The sequence below is a fragment of the Nycticebus coucang genome, chromosome 12 (assembly GCF_027406575.1).
Source record: "Nycticebus coucang isolate mNycCou1 chromosome 12, mNycCou1.pri, whole genome shotgun sequence".
In the NCBI taxonomy this organism is placed as follows: Eukaryota; Metazoa; Chordata; class Mammalia; order Primates; family Lorisidae; genus Nycticebus; species Nycticebus coucang.
Genome location: NC_069791.1, coordinates 12,395,137 through 12,407,091, shown reverse-complemented (window position 1 = coordinate 12,407,091; position 11,955 = coordinate 12,395,137). Strand labels below are relative to the sequence as shown.

The window sequence follows — 11,955 nt, the reverse complement described above, 5'->3', positions numbered from 1 at the left end:
CCCACCCACCACCCCAACCTCTCTTCAAACACCCCTATGAACCCCCCAAAGATAGAAGGAGTTAGAGACTAAATGTATGTGTTTGATAAGAAAAAGGAACTGAGTGGACAGGAGGCCTTAGGGCTCTCTTACTGTGCCCACTTCTGATTGCTTTAAGGTGCCATACATAGCAGTGGTACAGTGGAAGTTGCAGACTCAGTGAGAAGTCTAGAGTTCTCTTGAAGTATCCCTCTGCTTCTGCACACTAACCAACACATAATCATATGAGCAAATCTTCCCATACATGTGGAGTGACCCACCCTAAGTCCCCAGAAGGGGGTGATGGAAAGAAGAGGAAAGGTTGTGCAGGCTCTTGGAGGTGTGCTGGGACACCGGTAAACCCTGGCAATGACTGCAGTTCTTCTGAGTGCCTGTGAATTCCAGTGTGCCAGAGTGTTTAGGACCCTGTTGTGCACTGGATTAAATACACCTGGGTTGTTTTTGGAGGATTCTCATGCCTGGATTAATTATGGAGATGAGTCTTTCATAAGAATAAGCAAGCATTATTATGAAAGTGTGTGTTTAGGGTAGGCAAACCAGGGAAATTTATTCTTTTTTTTTTTTTTTTTTTGAGACAAAGAGTCTCACTTAGTTGTCCACACCAGACTAGGTGCTATGGTGTGCCATCACCCTAGCTCACAGCAACCTCAGACTCCTGGGTTCAAGCAATTCTCTGCCCTCAGCCTCCCTCCCAAGTAGCTGGGACTATGCCCTACAGAAAAGGTCTCTTGATAATTTTTCTTTTCTTTTACTTCCATTTATTTTCTTTTCTTTTTTAGACAAGTCACACTCTGTTGCCCAGATTAGGATGCAATGGTGTCAGTCCAGCTCACGGCAACCTCAAACTTCTGGGGTCTCACCCTCTGGGGTAGCTGGGACTACAGGCTCCGACCACAAGGCCCGATGGACTAATTTTTCTATTTTTAGTAAAGACAGGGTCTTGCTTTTGCTTAAGTAAGTTTCAAACTCCTAAGCTTAAGCCATCCTTCTGCCTCAGCCTCCTGGAGTGCTAGGATTACCAGCATGAGCCACTGTCCCAACTGGGAAATTTTTTCTTCTTTACCCAATTGGGTTAGTCACTTATCTTTCCTCCCTCATGAGTTAGCACTGTCTTTGGAGACTCTGTGAGATATTCCTGTGAAGAGGGGTGTGTGTGTGTGTGTGTGTGTGTGTGTGTGTGTGTGTGTGTGTGTGTACAGCCCTCCAGGAGTGGAGCATGCCCTGCCTGCGGTATATAAGTGAGAACATTGTTAGCCAGCACACTCATCTCGGGGTGTGGAGTGTATCTCTCCCCTTTATTTATATCTATAGAAAGTCTTTCTCTTCAAGACCAGTCTCCTAGTGCAGTGTTACAGTAAATCTGCATGTGAAGGCAAATTCCTGTTTGAGGAACAGGAGGGTGGGGAGGGGAGGGAGGTCTGAAGGGCTGGGAAAACCTCTGTGTGGTGTGGAACGCTGACAGACTGAGAGGCTGAGGCTCCTGCTCTCTTTCTCATAATCTGATGGCACTTCCTGCTGCCCTCGTTCCCCTCGGCCAGGATTAGGTGGACTGGGGGGCTGGGGCCTCAATAAAGTTTCCATCTGAAAGTCACCACTCTCCCAGGCTGCCAAAGAGAGCTTAGCTAGGTTCTTTCTTGAGCTGGGGAGAAAGAGCTTTCTCAACCCACCCAAATTTTTGTCACCAGAGCCAGGGCAGCAGAATGGGCCTTTCAGCCAGTAGTCCCACAGCCAGGAACCCACCTGAGGGAATAAGGCCAGCAATTCTCTCGACAGATCCCTCCATGACTGTCTGCTCCTGAGACCATCTGCTGCTGGGGTTGATCCACAGGCGGTTGGGTCAGCAGTGCAGGGACAGCAGGCCAGTGTGGGTGCAAGGCAGGGGGCAGGCCCCTGGGGCAGCTGCCATCCCTCTGAGCAGCCATACCATTGGAGCTGGTGTCCATGCGGCAGGCAGCCCCCTCTGTGGCTCCATCTGTTCAAAAGAGAACCCCCACCCTAAGATCTGTCTCACTCTGTCTTGAATAATACCCCAGCCCACCCCCAAGAAAACTCCAAGTGCGATTCAGGCAGATGTGTATCTAGACCTGCACTGATGGAGAATTGAGGGGCCCCAGGGAGCCAGGGGCTTCTGGGAGGAGGAGGAGGGAGCCAGAGCCTTTTCACAACCAACCAGGCTCTTCCCCTTTTAGCCTTGACCGTGACTAGGTCTTTCTGACCTTGACATCACAGGGAGCACAGAGAAGGGGGGAGGGTGGAAAAGGCCTTGATCTTCCAGTGGCCAGTGAAGGGGAGGGCCGCTTGCCCCCTTGACGCACATCCCCCTTCCCGCCAGAGCCCGCCACCTCTGTTTACACACAGAGGAGGTGTAGTCTGCAGTCTAGACGAGGGCACAAATAAAGCCCATAAAAGGCGGCCTCTCCAGAGATGCTCCGGCCAGTCAGCTCCCGCACCTGCTGCTGGCCGATTCCTTTACCTCCCCTGCCCCACCCTCCATGGATACCTCGGCTGGGCCTCCTGGCCGGCGGTCTTGGATGGGGGGGGATCCAGAAGATTTCTAGAAGCTGAGAACCCCCACCCCTCACCCTTCTGAGCCTCTCTGTCTCCAAAGGTAAGTGGACACCCCCTTTCCCTGCTCTCCCAGCCCAATAGTGGGAATGCACTATTCCCAGCCCAGAATAGTGCATTCTCTCACCCCCACCCCCACCAGACTCCGGGCTGGTTGCTCCCACCCCAATCGCTGGTGCCACCCTTCTGGGGGCCTGGGTTTGGAAAGCGGCTGAATAACTGTACCAGCAAACCCCAAGCAGATCTCAGCTCCTTCCCAGAGCTGGGCCTGGCCAGTGGACATGGTCACAGCCAGAGGGTCAAGCCAAGGGGATAGGACATTGGGGTAATCTTCACTCCCCACTCGGTTTAGAGGTCTGTGGAGACCAACCCTAGTCTGGGTTACAATGCAGGCAGCTGTGGGTGTGGCGTTTGATGAGTTTTTTTTTTTTTTAACTTGGTTACCACACCTTTCCTGACACTCAGTAGTTCACTAGGTGGAGGATATCCTCTGCTGGTGGAGGGGGAAAATGTCAGAGCTGCAGCACTCTTTAACTGTTAGCATACTGCCAAAGGATGAGAAAATAGGGGAAGATGGTCTATTAGGGATGCTGAGGTGGGAAATGGAGAGATGGTCTCCCATATGTGTAGGCCTGAGGGCTCTCACCCCACTCCCACTTTCTGAGTGGCACTTGAGCTGGGGTCTTTTGTTAGGAGTGGGGCAGAGGAGCTGTAGGAAGATTGGAGTGGGTAAGGACTGTGCTGGCTCCAGGCTACTTGTGTGAGCCTGGAGGTCTGGCTAGGCTCCCTAATGCAGCATTAGGTTAAGTCATTCTCCACCAGGCTTCAGATCCCTAGAAAGCAGTACCTGGGGCAGGGGTTTCCTAATCTGCTCCTTACATCCCAGGTACCCACAGGGAGGCCTAGGAGCCAGGTGGGCTCCAGACATTGAAGAAGCCATGAAGTGATGAAAGAAGAGACTGAGCTCCCTCATCCTAATCCCCAGCCTGTCTGAACCCAGCAAAGGTCTGTCCCAAGTCTGAAAGAGGTGACTTAGAGAGACCAGAGTGTTCAGGCAGGAGGCCCAGGCCTTCCCAAAGCCTTTTCATTTCCCCCCCTCTTGCCCTCCAGGGGGTCCAACTCTTGCTCTCCACCCTTCAGGGGCCCCAATTCTGCCTAATTTGGATATGCAGTAGAACCGTTTTCTTCCAACTTAGACAGTGACCTTGAACTGGGCCTCTGCGGTCTCTCGAGCGACCAGGGAGAAGGCAGTACTGCTCGGAATAACTCCCGACCTCCAGTGGGCGAGGGAGCGGGAACGCAGTCTCTCACTGCAGATCCCGGCTTCTCTGAGCGGCCCGCAGCCACTTTGCCCCTGCCACCATAGCCAGCACAGATTTTATAATTAACTCCTTTCACCGCTCAGCCTCAGTAGAGGCCGCTAGGATGCGGATGGTGACACAGAGAGAGATGCGAGAGATGATGCAGGCATCGGTGTGTGCTGAAGGACACGGGCTGCCTTGGGTCTTCAAGGAAAGCCTTGGACCGCATCCTCGCCTTCAGCTTAATTAACCCCTAAGTTAATGAGCGGGGCATGGTTGAGGCCAGCCAGCTGCGCTGGGAGCTAGTGGCCCAGGGGCCAGCAGGCAGGCTACTCGTTCTAGCCTGGTGATTTGATGAATGTGTGGGAGAGTTCGGACACACCAATAGATCTGGGTTCGGAGCCTCAGCCTGACCAGCTGTAGATTTGCATGTGGGCAGCGACGGGCTGGAAGATAAAACCCGCCTAGGCACGGATGCCCAACGCCTTGGTCTGGGAGCCTCTCCCAGTCTCCCACCCAGTCCCAGTCCGCTCCGGGCCCGCAGGTCTCCCAGAAGCTGGATTTAGAGTTGAAGCTTTGCACCCGAGTCTCCCGCCGACCCCGGGGACCCAGGTTGGAACTGAAGGTTAAGTCCGAGACCGGTTTAAAAACAGACACTTGAGCTGCGTGTGCGGCTGGGGGTACCTTAACCCGGAATGGAACCTGGGCTGGTTTACGGGAGATGGACACTTAGATTGGCTGGGTCCTCACCAGGGTCCAAAACCCCCTGAGTACACAGTGGCCCTCTGTTCATAGTACAGGACTCCAGGAATTCGAATTTTGCTAAGGATACTCGGCAGCTCTCCAGGAGAGTAATTAGGTTCGGCTGCACGGAAGGAAGAGGGGTTTGTGCGTGCCTCCTGCCTCTGTGCCTACAGCGTCCAAAACCTGGGGAAAATATCCTGTTTTGATGGGACAAAATCTGGCTGGGAGAATCGAATGTCTGGAAGAAGGAAGCCCTCACCCAATCTTCATTTATTTGGCGTTGCATCTGCCGCCCTGTGGCCGCTGAGCCTCGCATTCGGCGGCCTGGCCCTGGAGGGCAGCGAACAGAGCTCCTAGCCTGAGATTTGTGAGCTGGGGAGGGATGGGGAGATGCTGAGATCTTCCTCCTGAGGGCCCTCTTCCAGGAGATCGGAGTCATCTAAGAAAGGAAAAGAGAATGGGGAGAAGAAGCTACTTCACAAAAGCTGGTTATTATTTGGGAAAGCCCAGATCGACATCCCTCACGCCAACAATAGCGGCTGAGCGCCGAGGCCTATGAAGTCTGGGCGGAAACCTCGCTGCCGGCGCAGTGTTCGGATTGAAACCAGCAGCAAGATTAAAATCACGTCTTGTTTATTACATTACTTCCAAATAAAATTTTTTAAAATGAATTTTCAGTGGCACTCATGAATACATTTTGATAAGGGGAAATAAGACATTAGGGATGACGTGATATGGAACTTGCCGCTGAAGGATGCTCCTCTCCACTGCCTCCCAGCTCCTTATCAATTAGGCACGAAAAGGCCCAGTCTCCTGCCCATTCCTTGGTGCTCCTGGCTCTCGTTGCTCCAACAGGAGGTGACTGATCAGGGCTGGCATCCCACCGCTTGGCCCTACCTGGGGCGGGAGGGGCTGGACAGCCTGGGGAGCGGGGCGGGGTAGGGGAACCGGCCAAGCAGGGCAAGAGGCGGACGCGGAGCTGGGAGCTTCGAGCTGCTCCGGGCAGGGCGGCGCCCGCGGGGACACATTTCTGTCCGAGTGAGCAGCATTGGTTTAGGATATGAAATCGCCCGGGGAGTGGTGGAATTCAAAGAATCTGCGTTTCTCTCTGCCGGGTCCTGCAGAGTAGACAGAGCGGGGAGAGAGAAAAACAGGGAGAATCTTCCCTGCTTCCGTCTGCTTTTGTAGTTTCGACTCATTCTCAAATATTTAACTTTCACCTACATAGATTTCCTTCTCTAGTATCCTCTAAGACTCTCTCAGTCTCTCCGATCTTTTTCTTTTTTCGTATTTAGAAATTCGCCGAGCTATTTATCCAACCCTGTATTACTTAACCCACGGATTGTTTCAGAGCTTGAAATATTCACATAGAAATTCTAGTGTTTTCTCCACTGGACCCCAATAGCTTATATCTGGTTTTGGGAAGTTTTATACTGTTTCTCTTTTTAATCCACTTGATGTGATCTGTGGACCTAGTTTGGATCAGACCGTGGTTTTGCAGATGATTGCAGGTTATCACACCAATGGCAAGTGTTGGGCTCTCAGCCTTCTCTGGAAGGAGCTACTGAGGTTTGGACCATAAATACAATTTAAAACCCCAACAAGATTATTCTCCAGGGGTTCATTCCCTCACTCCCAGCCCACCTCAGGAGGCAACCTACTGCTGGCCTCTGCACTGCTATCTAATGGGCCCAGCAGCAGGCTGGGTCGGTTCTGGTGTGGGGGTGTCTCCTCTTCGGTAGGAATTAACCTCTTCTCAGTCTAGTCCAGTCCTGCTGGGGTTCAAAGCCCCCTGCTTAAAAATCCAGGACACCCCTAGAAGCCCCGTGGTTTCCTGGAAGTGACAGTGGAAGAATAGATTTTCAAGAACCAGCAGGCAGGTCTATTTGAGCGGAGCACCTCCTTTTTCTGCTTCCCCTGTTTCCCTTCCACATCCTTCCTTTGATGGTGAGTGGATGTGTGAAGCTGGGAGTCTCCGCTTCGGTAGAAAGACCTGGTGTTATCAATTTTCTCTGAGTCCTTCTTGGGGAAGAGGACCCCAGATGTCTTAAGAATTCCTGAGGAGAAAGAGCTGATGAAGATGAGTGGAGCAGCCACAGGGCTGGGAGAGATATCGGCAGGGAAACCTGTCCTAACCCCTACTTCTCCTCTACTGTAAATAAACCCTGAGCCAAAGGGCTCATCTGTCTCCTTAAACAGCCAGTAAACTTTATATGACACAATATCTAATAGTAATTTATTGGGGAGATATTGTAAATTCCAATGGTTTTAGTTAATAAAGGAGCTAATTAAAGAGGCTGTGCTCGGCCAGCTGTTGGTGATAAGATAATACATCTGGGGAGGGGTGCAGGGTGCAGGGGTGTATATGTGCAGATATTTTTGGTTTGCTTTTTTCCCTCTTGTCCCATGTTGGACAATTGCTTTACTCTGCATTAGGTTTATATGATTTAAAAAAAAAATACAGAATTCGGCGAATAAATCTACCCCACCATTTGTTGCCCCCCACCGCACCCCATTGGGGATGGGGGGAAGTTGGAATTGGAGCGGGGTGGGGGGGATTGGCTGTCCCCACCCCTCCCCCTGGCGGCGGCGCCCACGTGAGCGGGGCGGCCAATGGGTAGCTGGTGCAGGTTTAACTATGTTTAATGTCAGATAGCAATAAAGTAGAAGCTGCCGGTCGGGCCCCGCGGAAATGGGCGAGCATAATCTCCTGAATCCCGGGTTTGTGGGGCCGTTGGTAAACATCCACACGGGAGACACCTTCTACTTTCCTAACTTCCGTGCATCCGGGGCACAGCTGCCCGGGCTACCTTCGCTGTCCTACCCACGCCGCGACAACGTGTGCTCGCTGCCCTGGCCGTCGGCGGAGCCGTGCAATGGCTACCCGCAGCCCTATCTGGGCAGCCCGGTATCGCTCAACTCGCCCTTTGGCCGCACATGCGAGCTGGCGCGCGTGGAGGACAGCAAGGGTTACTACCGCGAGCCGTGCGCTGAGGGCGGCGGCGGGGGCCTGAAGCGGGAAGAGCGCGGGCGCGATCCCAGCGCCGGGCCTGGGGCAGCGCTGCTGCCGCTGGAGCCGTCGGGGCCGCCAGCGCTCGGCTTCAAGTACGACTACGCAGCAGGCGGCGGCGGAGGCGACGGCGGCGCAGGACCGCCGCACGACCCACCCTCCTGCCAGTCGCTGGAATCCGACTCCAATTCATCGCTGCTCAACGAGGGCAACAAGGGCGCCGGCACTGGCGACCCCGGCAGCTTGGTGTCGCCGTTGAACCCGGGCGGCGGGCTCTCCGCCAGCGGTAAGGACCCGGGCCCACTGGTGCGGCATTCTCAGATCCGACATCCTACCAGGGCGGGCTGGGTTAGACTGAGACAGGGCTGCCTGGGGTGACAGAATGTGTGTTGAGGAAGCGCTTCTTTTAAAATGAAGTGAGGGTGGAGGGAGCCCTATAAACATGTAAATATCCCCATAAAATAACCAGAGAGATTTCCGTTTTCGTAGCCCACGTCTGGAGGAGGCAGGGAGTCCAGAGGAGGTGGGTCTTGACAGGCCTTCCCAGGCCCAAGAGTGACTGAGCGCTTGGTCCTTTCTTTCCCAGTTGCAAGGGAGACCTACATTTTTAAAGAAATGCCAGGGGGCACCGGTTTACTCTTCACTACTTGCCCAAATCTGTTCTGACTAATTCAGTAGTAAAGGATGTGAGAGGATGGGGCAGGAGAAAAGGAAGAAGAAAATTGGGGAAATGTTTGGGGAGAAGTGTGGGGACAGGAACGTAGAAGAGTCATGGATACTGCAGCAGGAGGCAAAGGCGAGGGCTGAAAGGTAATAGAGAGAGAAAGGTAAGTGGAGGAGTTGGTGGGAATTCGGTCTGGGTAAAAGAGGCTAATGGGAAGCCTGGCAGCAAGGAGAAGGCAGAGGAAGAGCCTGGGGTCCGGGCATGAGGCCACGGTGAAGGGGTCTGGGAAGGGCCAAGGGTACTGGACTGGTCACCCTTAGATCCTCTGGCCAACCCTGCGGTTCATCTCCACCCAGGCGCGCCCTGGTACCCGATCCACAGCCGTTCACGGAAGAAGCGCAAGCCCTATTCGAAGTTGCAACTGGCAGAGCTGGAGGGCGAGTTTCTGGTCAACGAGTTCATCACACGCCAGCGCCGGAGAGAACTCTCAGACCGCTTGAATCTTAGTGACCAGCAGGTCAAGATCTGGTTTCAGAACCGGAGGATGAAAAAGAAAAGACTTCTGTTGAGGGAGCAAGCTCTCTCCTTCTTTTAGAGGGTGGGACATGGGTGTCAGCCCCAGACTGAGACTATCCCTGGCAGAGAGCAAGAGGGGGCACTGCCTAGGACACAGTCCCCGCTTGGAACACCAGTCGTCTCTGGCAGGCCCTCCCTGGACGTCCTCTTGTCTGTTTTGTTCATGGTTCCCTCCCACACACCCCCAGATGACCCTGCCAGGTCCCAGAAAGAAGGAAAGAAACTCAGCCAGAGAGCAGAATCCCACAGCCTCAGGTGGCAGGAGCAAGGAAGGCTGAGGCGCTGCCCAGGGGCTGGTTTATTTAAGGCGGGACTGGGGCGCTGCGCCTCCCGCTGAGGATCTGGAGAAGCGGCGGCCCAAACATCCTCTCCCTCCATTTCCCTTCGGTGGGCGTAAGTCTCTTTGGCTGCAGCGATGAGGAACCAAGGTGCCCCAAACTCACAGTTGGTGGGTTTGGGAGAGTCTGGGAGGAGGGTGAGAGCGGAGTGGAGGATCAGGGGAGAGATTAGAGGGGGTCAGGGTAACTCTGGCAGGGCTGGAGGAAGTTGGGCAACCATGGGGAAAGTGCGATTTGGAGAAAAGAATGATCCGCAAGGCCCAAAGTTCGCTGGGGTGTGGGTCCTCAGGATACTGAGAGGGCTGAAGTTCCGGCGTTTGGCAGATGGGTGCGGACAAGGACCATCTGCCTCATGTCCCAGGACCGGTTGCCATAGAGGTCTCTGGGTCCCCAGCCCTCTCCCAGCCCCCTGCCCGCCCCAGGCGAACATCCGCTCACAGGTGTGCTGCCATCCACTCTTTGCGCCGCCTAGAAGGCTGCGGACCAGCAGCCTCAAGAAGGGTATTGAGAGCCCAGCGGATTCAGCATTAGGTTCAGCAGCTACCCCAGGGACCCCCACTGGCCCTCTGGAAAATCCAAGAGATTGTGGATGGGGCTTCGGAGAGCCGCACTGATTGGTCCGGAGAGTTTCTGGCAGCCACAGCAGCGGCAGCAGCTCATTCTCTCTTCCTCGCTGGCGTTCACGGTCATGGCCGGAGGCTGGACCTGCGTAATTTACGAGGCGGGAGGAGAATTTCCCCTTAAAGGGGCTACGGGCTGCTGAGGCCCCACTTAGCCCCTGTTTCCCAGGCTGGTGACAATGAAGGAGGGGGTCACTGCAGCTCCCCACCCAACTTCTTTCTCTCTGTCCCCTATCCGCCCCCCAACATTATCCTTTGTTTCCGGATGGCAGCCTCTGTCTCTAGGCCAGAGAGCCACCGCTGAGTACAGGGACAAAAACGGGGGTGGGGGGGGACATCCTGAGAACCTGTTCAAAGCCAGAGAGAGGCTGCTCTGACCAGGAAGGCCTTTTATCCATAGATTCCTTCTGACCCCAGCCCCAGATACTGGGCTGGCTTGGGAGAGAAGAACCCAGCCTGTCTGCGCTTCATTTTAATCCCGCTCCCCAAGAATCCCCCAACCTCCCATCTGTTGTCTTGCCCTTACCAGGAGCAAGAGGGGTGAGAAGGAGGGCAGTGATGGGAGTTAAGTGCAGCCTGGACAGTGTGAAACTGGCCTCCTGGTTTAAAGTGTTTCCCATCTGGGGAGAGTCTCCCCTAACAAACTTTCTAAGGGCAATTCACACACACACACACACACACACAAACACGCTCCCAGCAGCACACAGCTGCAAGTTTCTGTACTGGATTGCGCAGAGGCTCAGGCAAACACACACAGCTCACAGCACTGTGCTCACCCACTCTGCCTATGCACTTGCAAGCAGGCAGCCTCATAGTCCCCACACATCTCTTCAGAGTGGAGACACAATCACACCTGTCTCCATCCCCCACTGGGTATATGACACCTGACACTTCCCCACCCACACTTATTTCACCCACATACAATTTCCCAGAAATTACTACCACTCCAACTGTCTGCGGTCTTCTGTCCCTCTGCTCTGGGCATCAGGCACTCCCCAACTTGCCTGGCCACCCACTGTACCCCTTCATGCAGACCTTCCTGAGACCCAGTGGGCTCTAGGTGATGGATTTGAGCTGTACTACCCAGATCTGACTCCCACAGCTTAACAGAGAAGAGCGACCAGAGCACTCCAAAAGGAGTGAAGGACAAAGATATGCAATATTCTCTTCCCATCACTTTAAACTTGACTTCCCTGAGCTTCTCTGTCAATTTGTGCTCTGTTCTCTGTGTCTGTCACATGTAGTCTCTATGGGTAGTACTCCTTCCCCAGCTCTCTGTAGTGTACCTTTCAAATGTCTGTCTTTAGCACGTTTTCCCTTCATATAGTCCTTGTACAGAGTTGCTTAATCATATTAATATTGATAATAATAATTAAAACATGGATGTATGATGATGTGATTTTTTTGCCATTTTTTTTTCCTTTGGCTGGGGCTGGGTTTGAACTCACCACCTCCGGCATATGGGGCCAGTGCCCTATCCCTTTGAGCCACAGGCGTCACCCAATGATGTGACTTTTTTGAGAAAATTCTACCCCAAAAGAATGGGAGCCCTAGCCTCCTTGCTGTTCTCTACTTTATTTTCTCCAGATCAGGTGAATAGTAAAAAGAATAAATGTATAATAACAAAAGAAGAGTGGTTGCAGGAGTAACAAAAATATATGAGCAACCCAGATCTGTTGATGATCTATCATCTCTAGTCCCAAGCAATTACTAGAAGAGAGAAAACTGGGAGGCAGTAGAATGGGGGAAGGAGAAGGAGATTTGAGGAGCCTGGAGGAGGCTGAAACCAGCTTCAGAAAGGGAGGTTTGTGCTGCAGAAACTTGAATAGAAGCTGGGGTATGAGCACTGGTGGTCTGAGCTGGAGGGGTTGCGGGTTGTGGTGAGAGTGATCTGGAAGTTGGGATGGGTGGGATTGGTTGGTCCAGACCTTCAACCCCATGGTCCTATCCTGTGGCCTTCACCCTGAAATGACATTTTATGTTTTGCAAGATGCTGAGATAGGACTGAAGATACCTTGAACCCAGTGACCCCCTCCAGACAATGCCAGAGGCCCAGGTCCAGGCCAATGGTAGAGTCAGGCTATGCCCATGAGCCGTC

General features: G+C 53.5%; 1 protein-coding gene across 1 annotated transcript; it reads left to right on the top strand.

Annotated features, from left to right (window-relative positions):
• Nucleotides 1–7,341: 7,341 nt before the first annotated feature.
• Nucleotides 7,342–8,918, top strand: HOXC12 (homeobox C12). Its single transcript, XM_053558096.1, has 2 exons — nt 7,342–7,945; nt 8,680–8,918. Exons 1-2 carry the CDS (start codon nt 7,342–7,344, stop codon nt 8,916–8,918), a joined length of 843 nt encoding a protein of 280 aa, XP_053414071.1.
• Nucleotides 8,919–11,955: the final 3,037 nt, after the last annotated feature.

Coding starts and splice junctions, on each gene's coding strand:
- HOXC12 (XM_053558096.1), top strand. CDS start 7,342: ATGGGCGAGCATAATCTCCTGAATCCCGGGTTTGTGGGGCCGTTGGTA. Junction 7,946..8,679: donor CGGCGGGCTCTCCGCCAGCG/GTAAGGACCCGG, acceptor ATCTCCACCCAG/GCGCGCCCTGGTACCCGATC.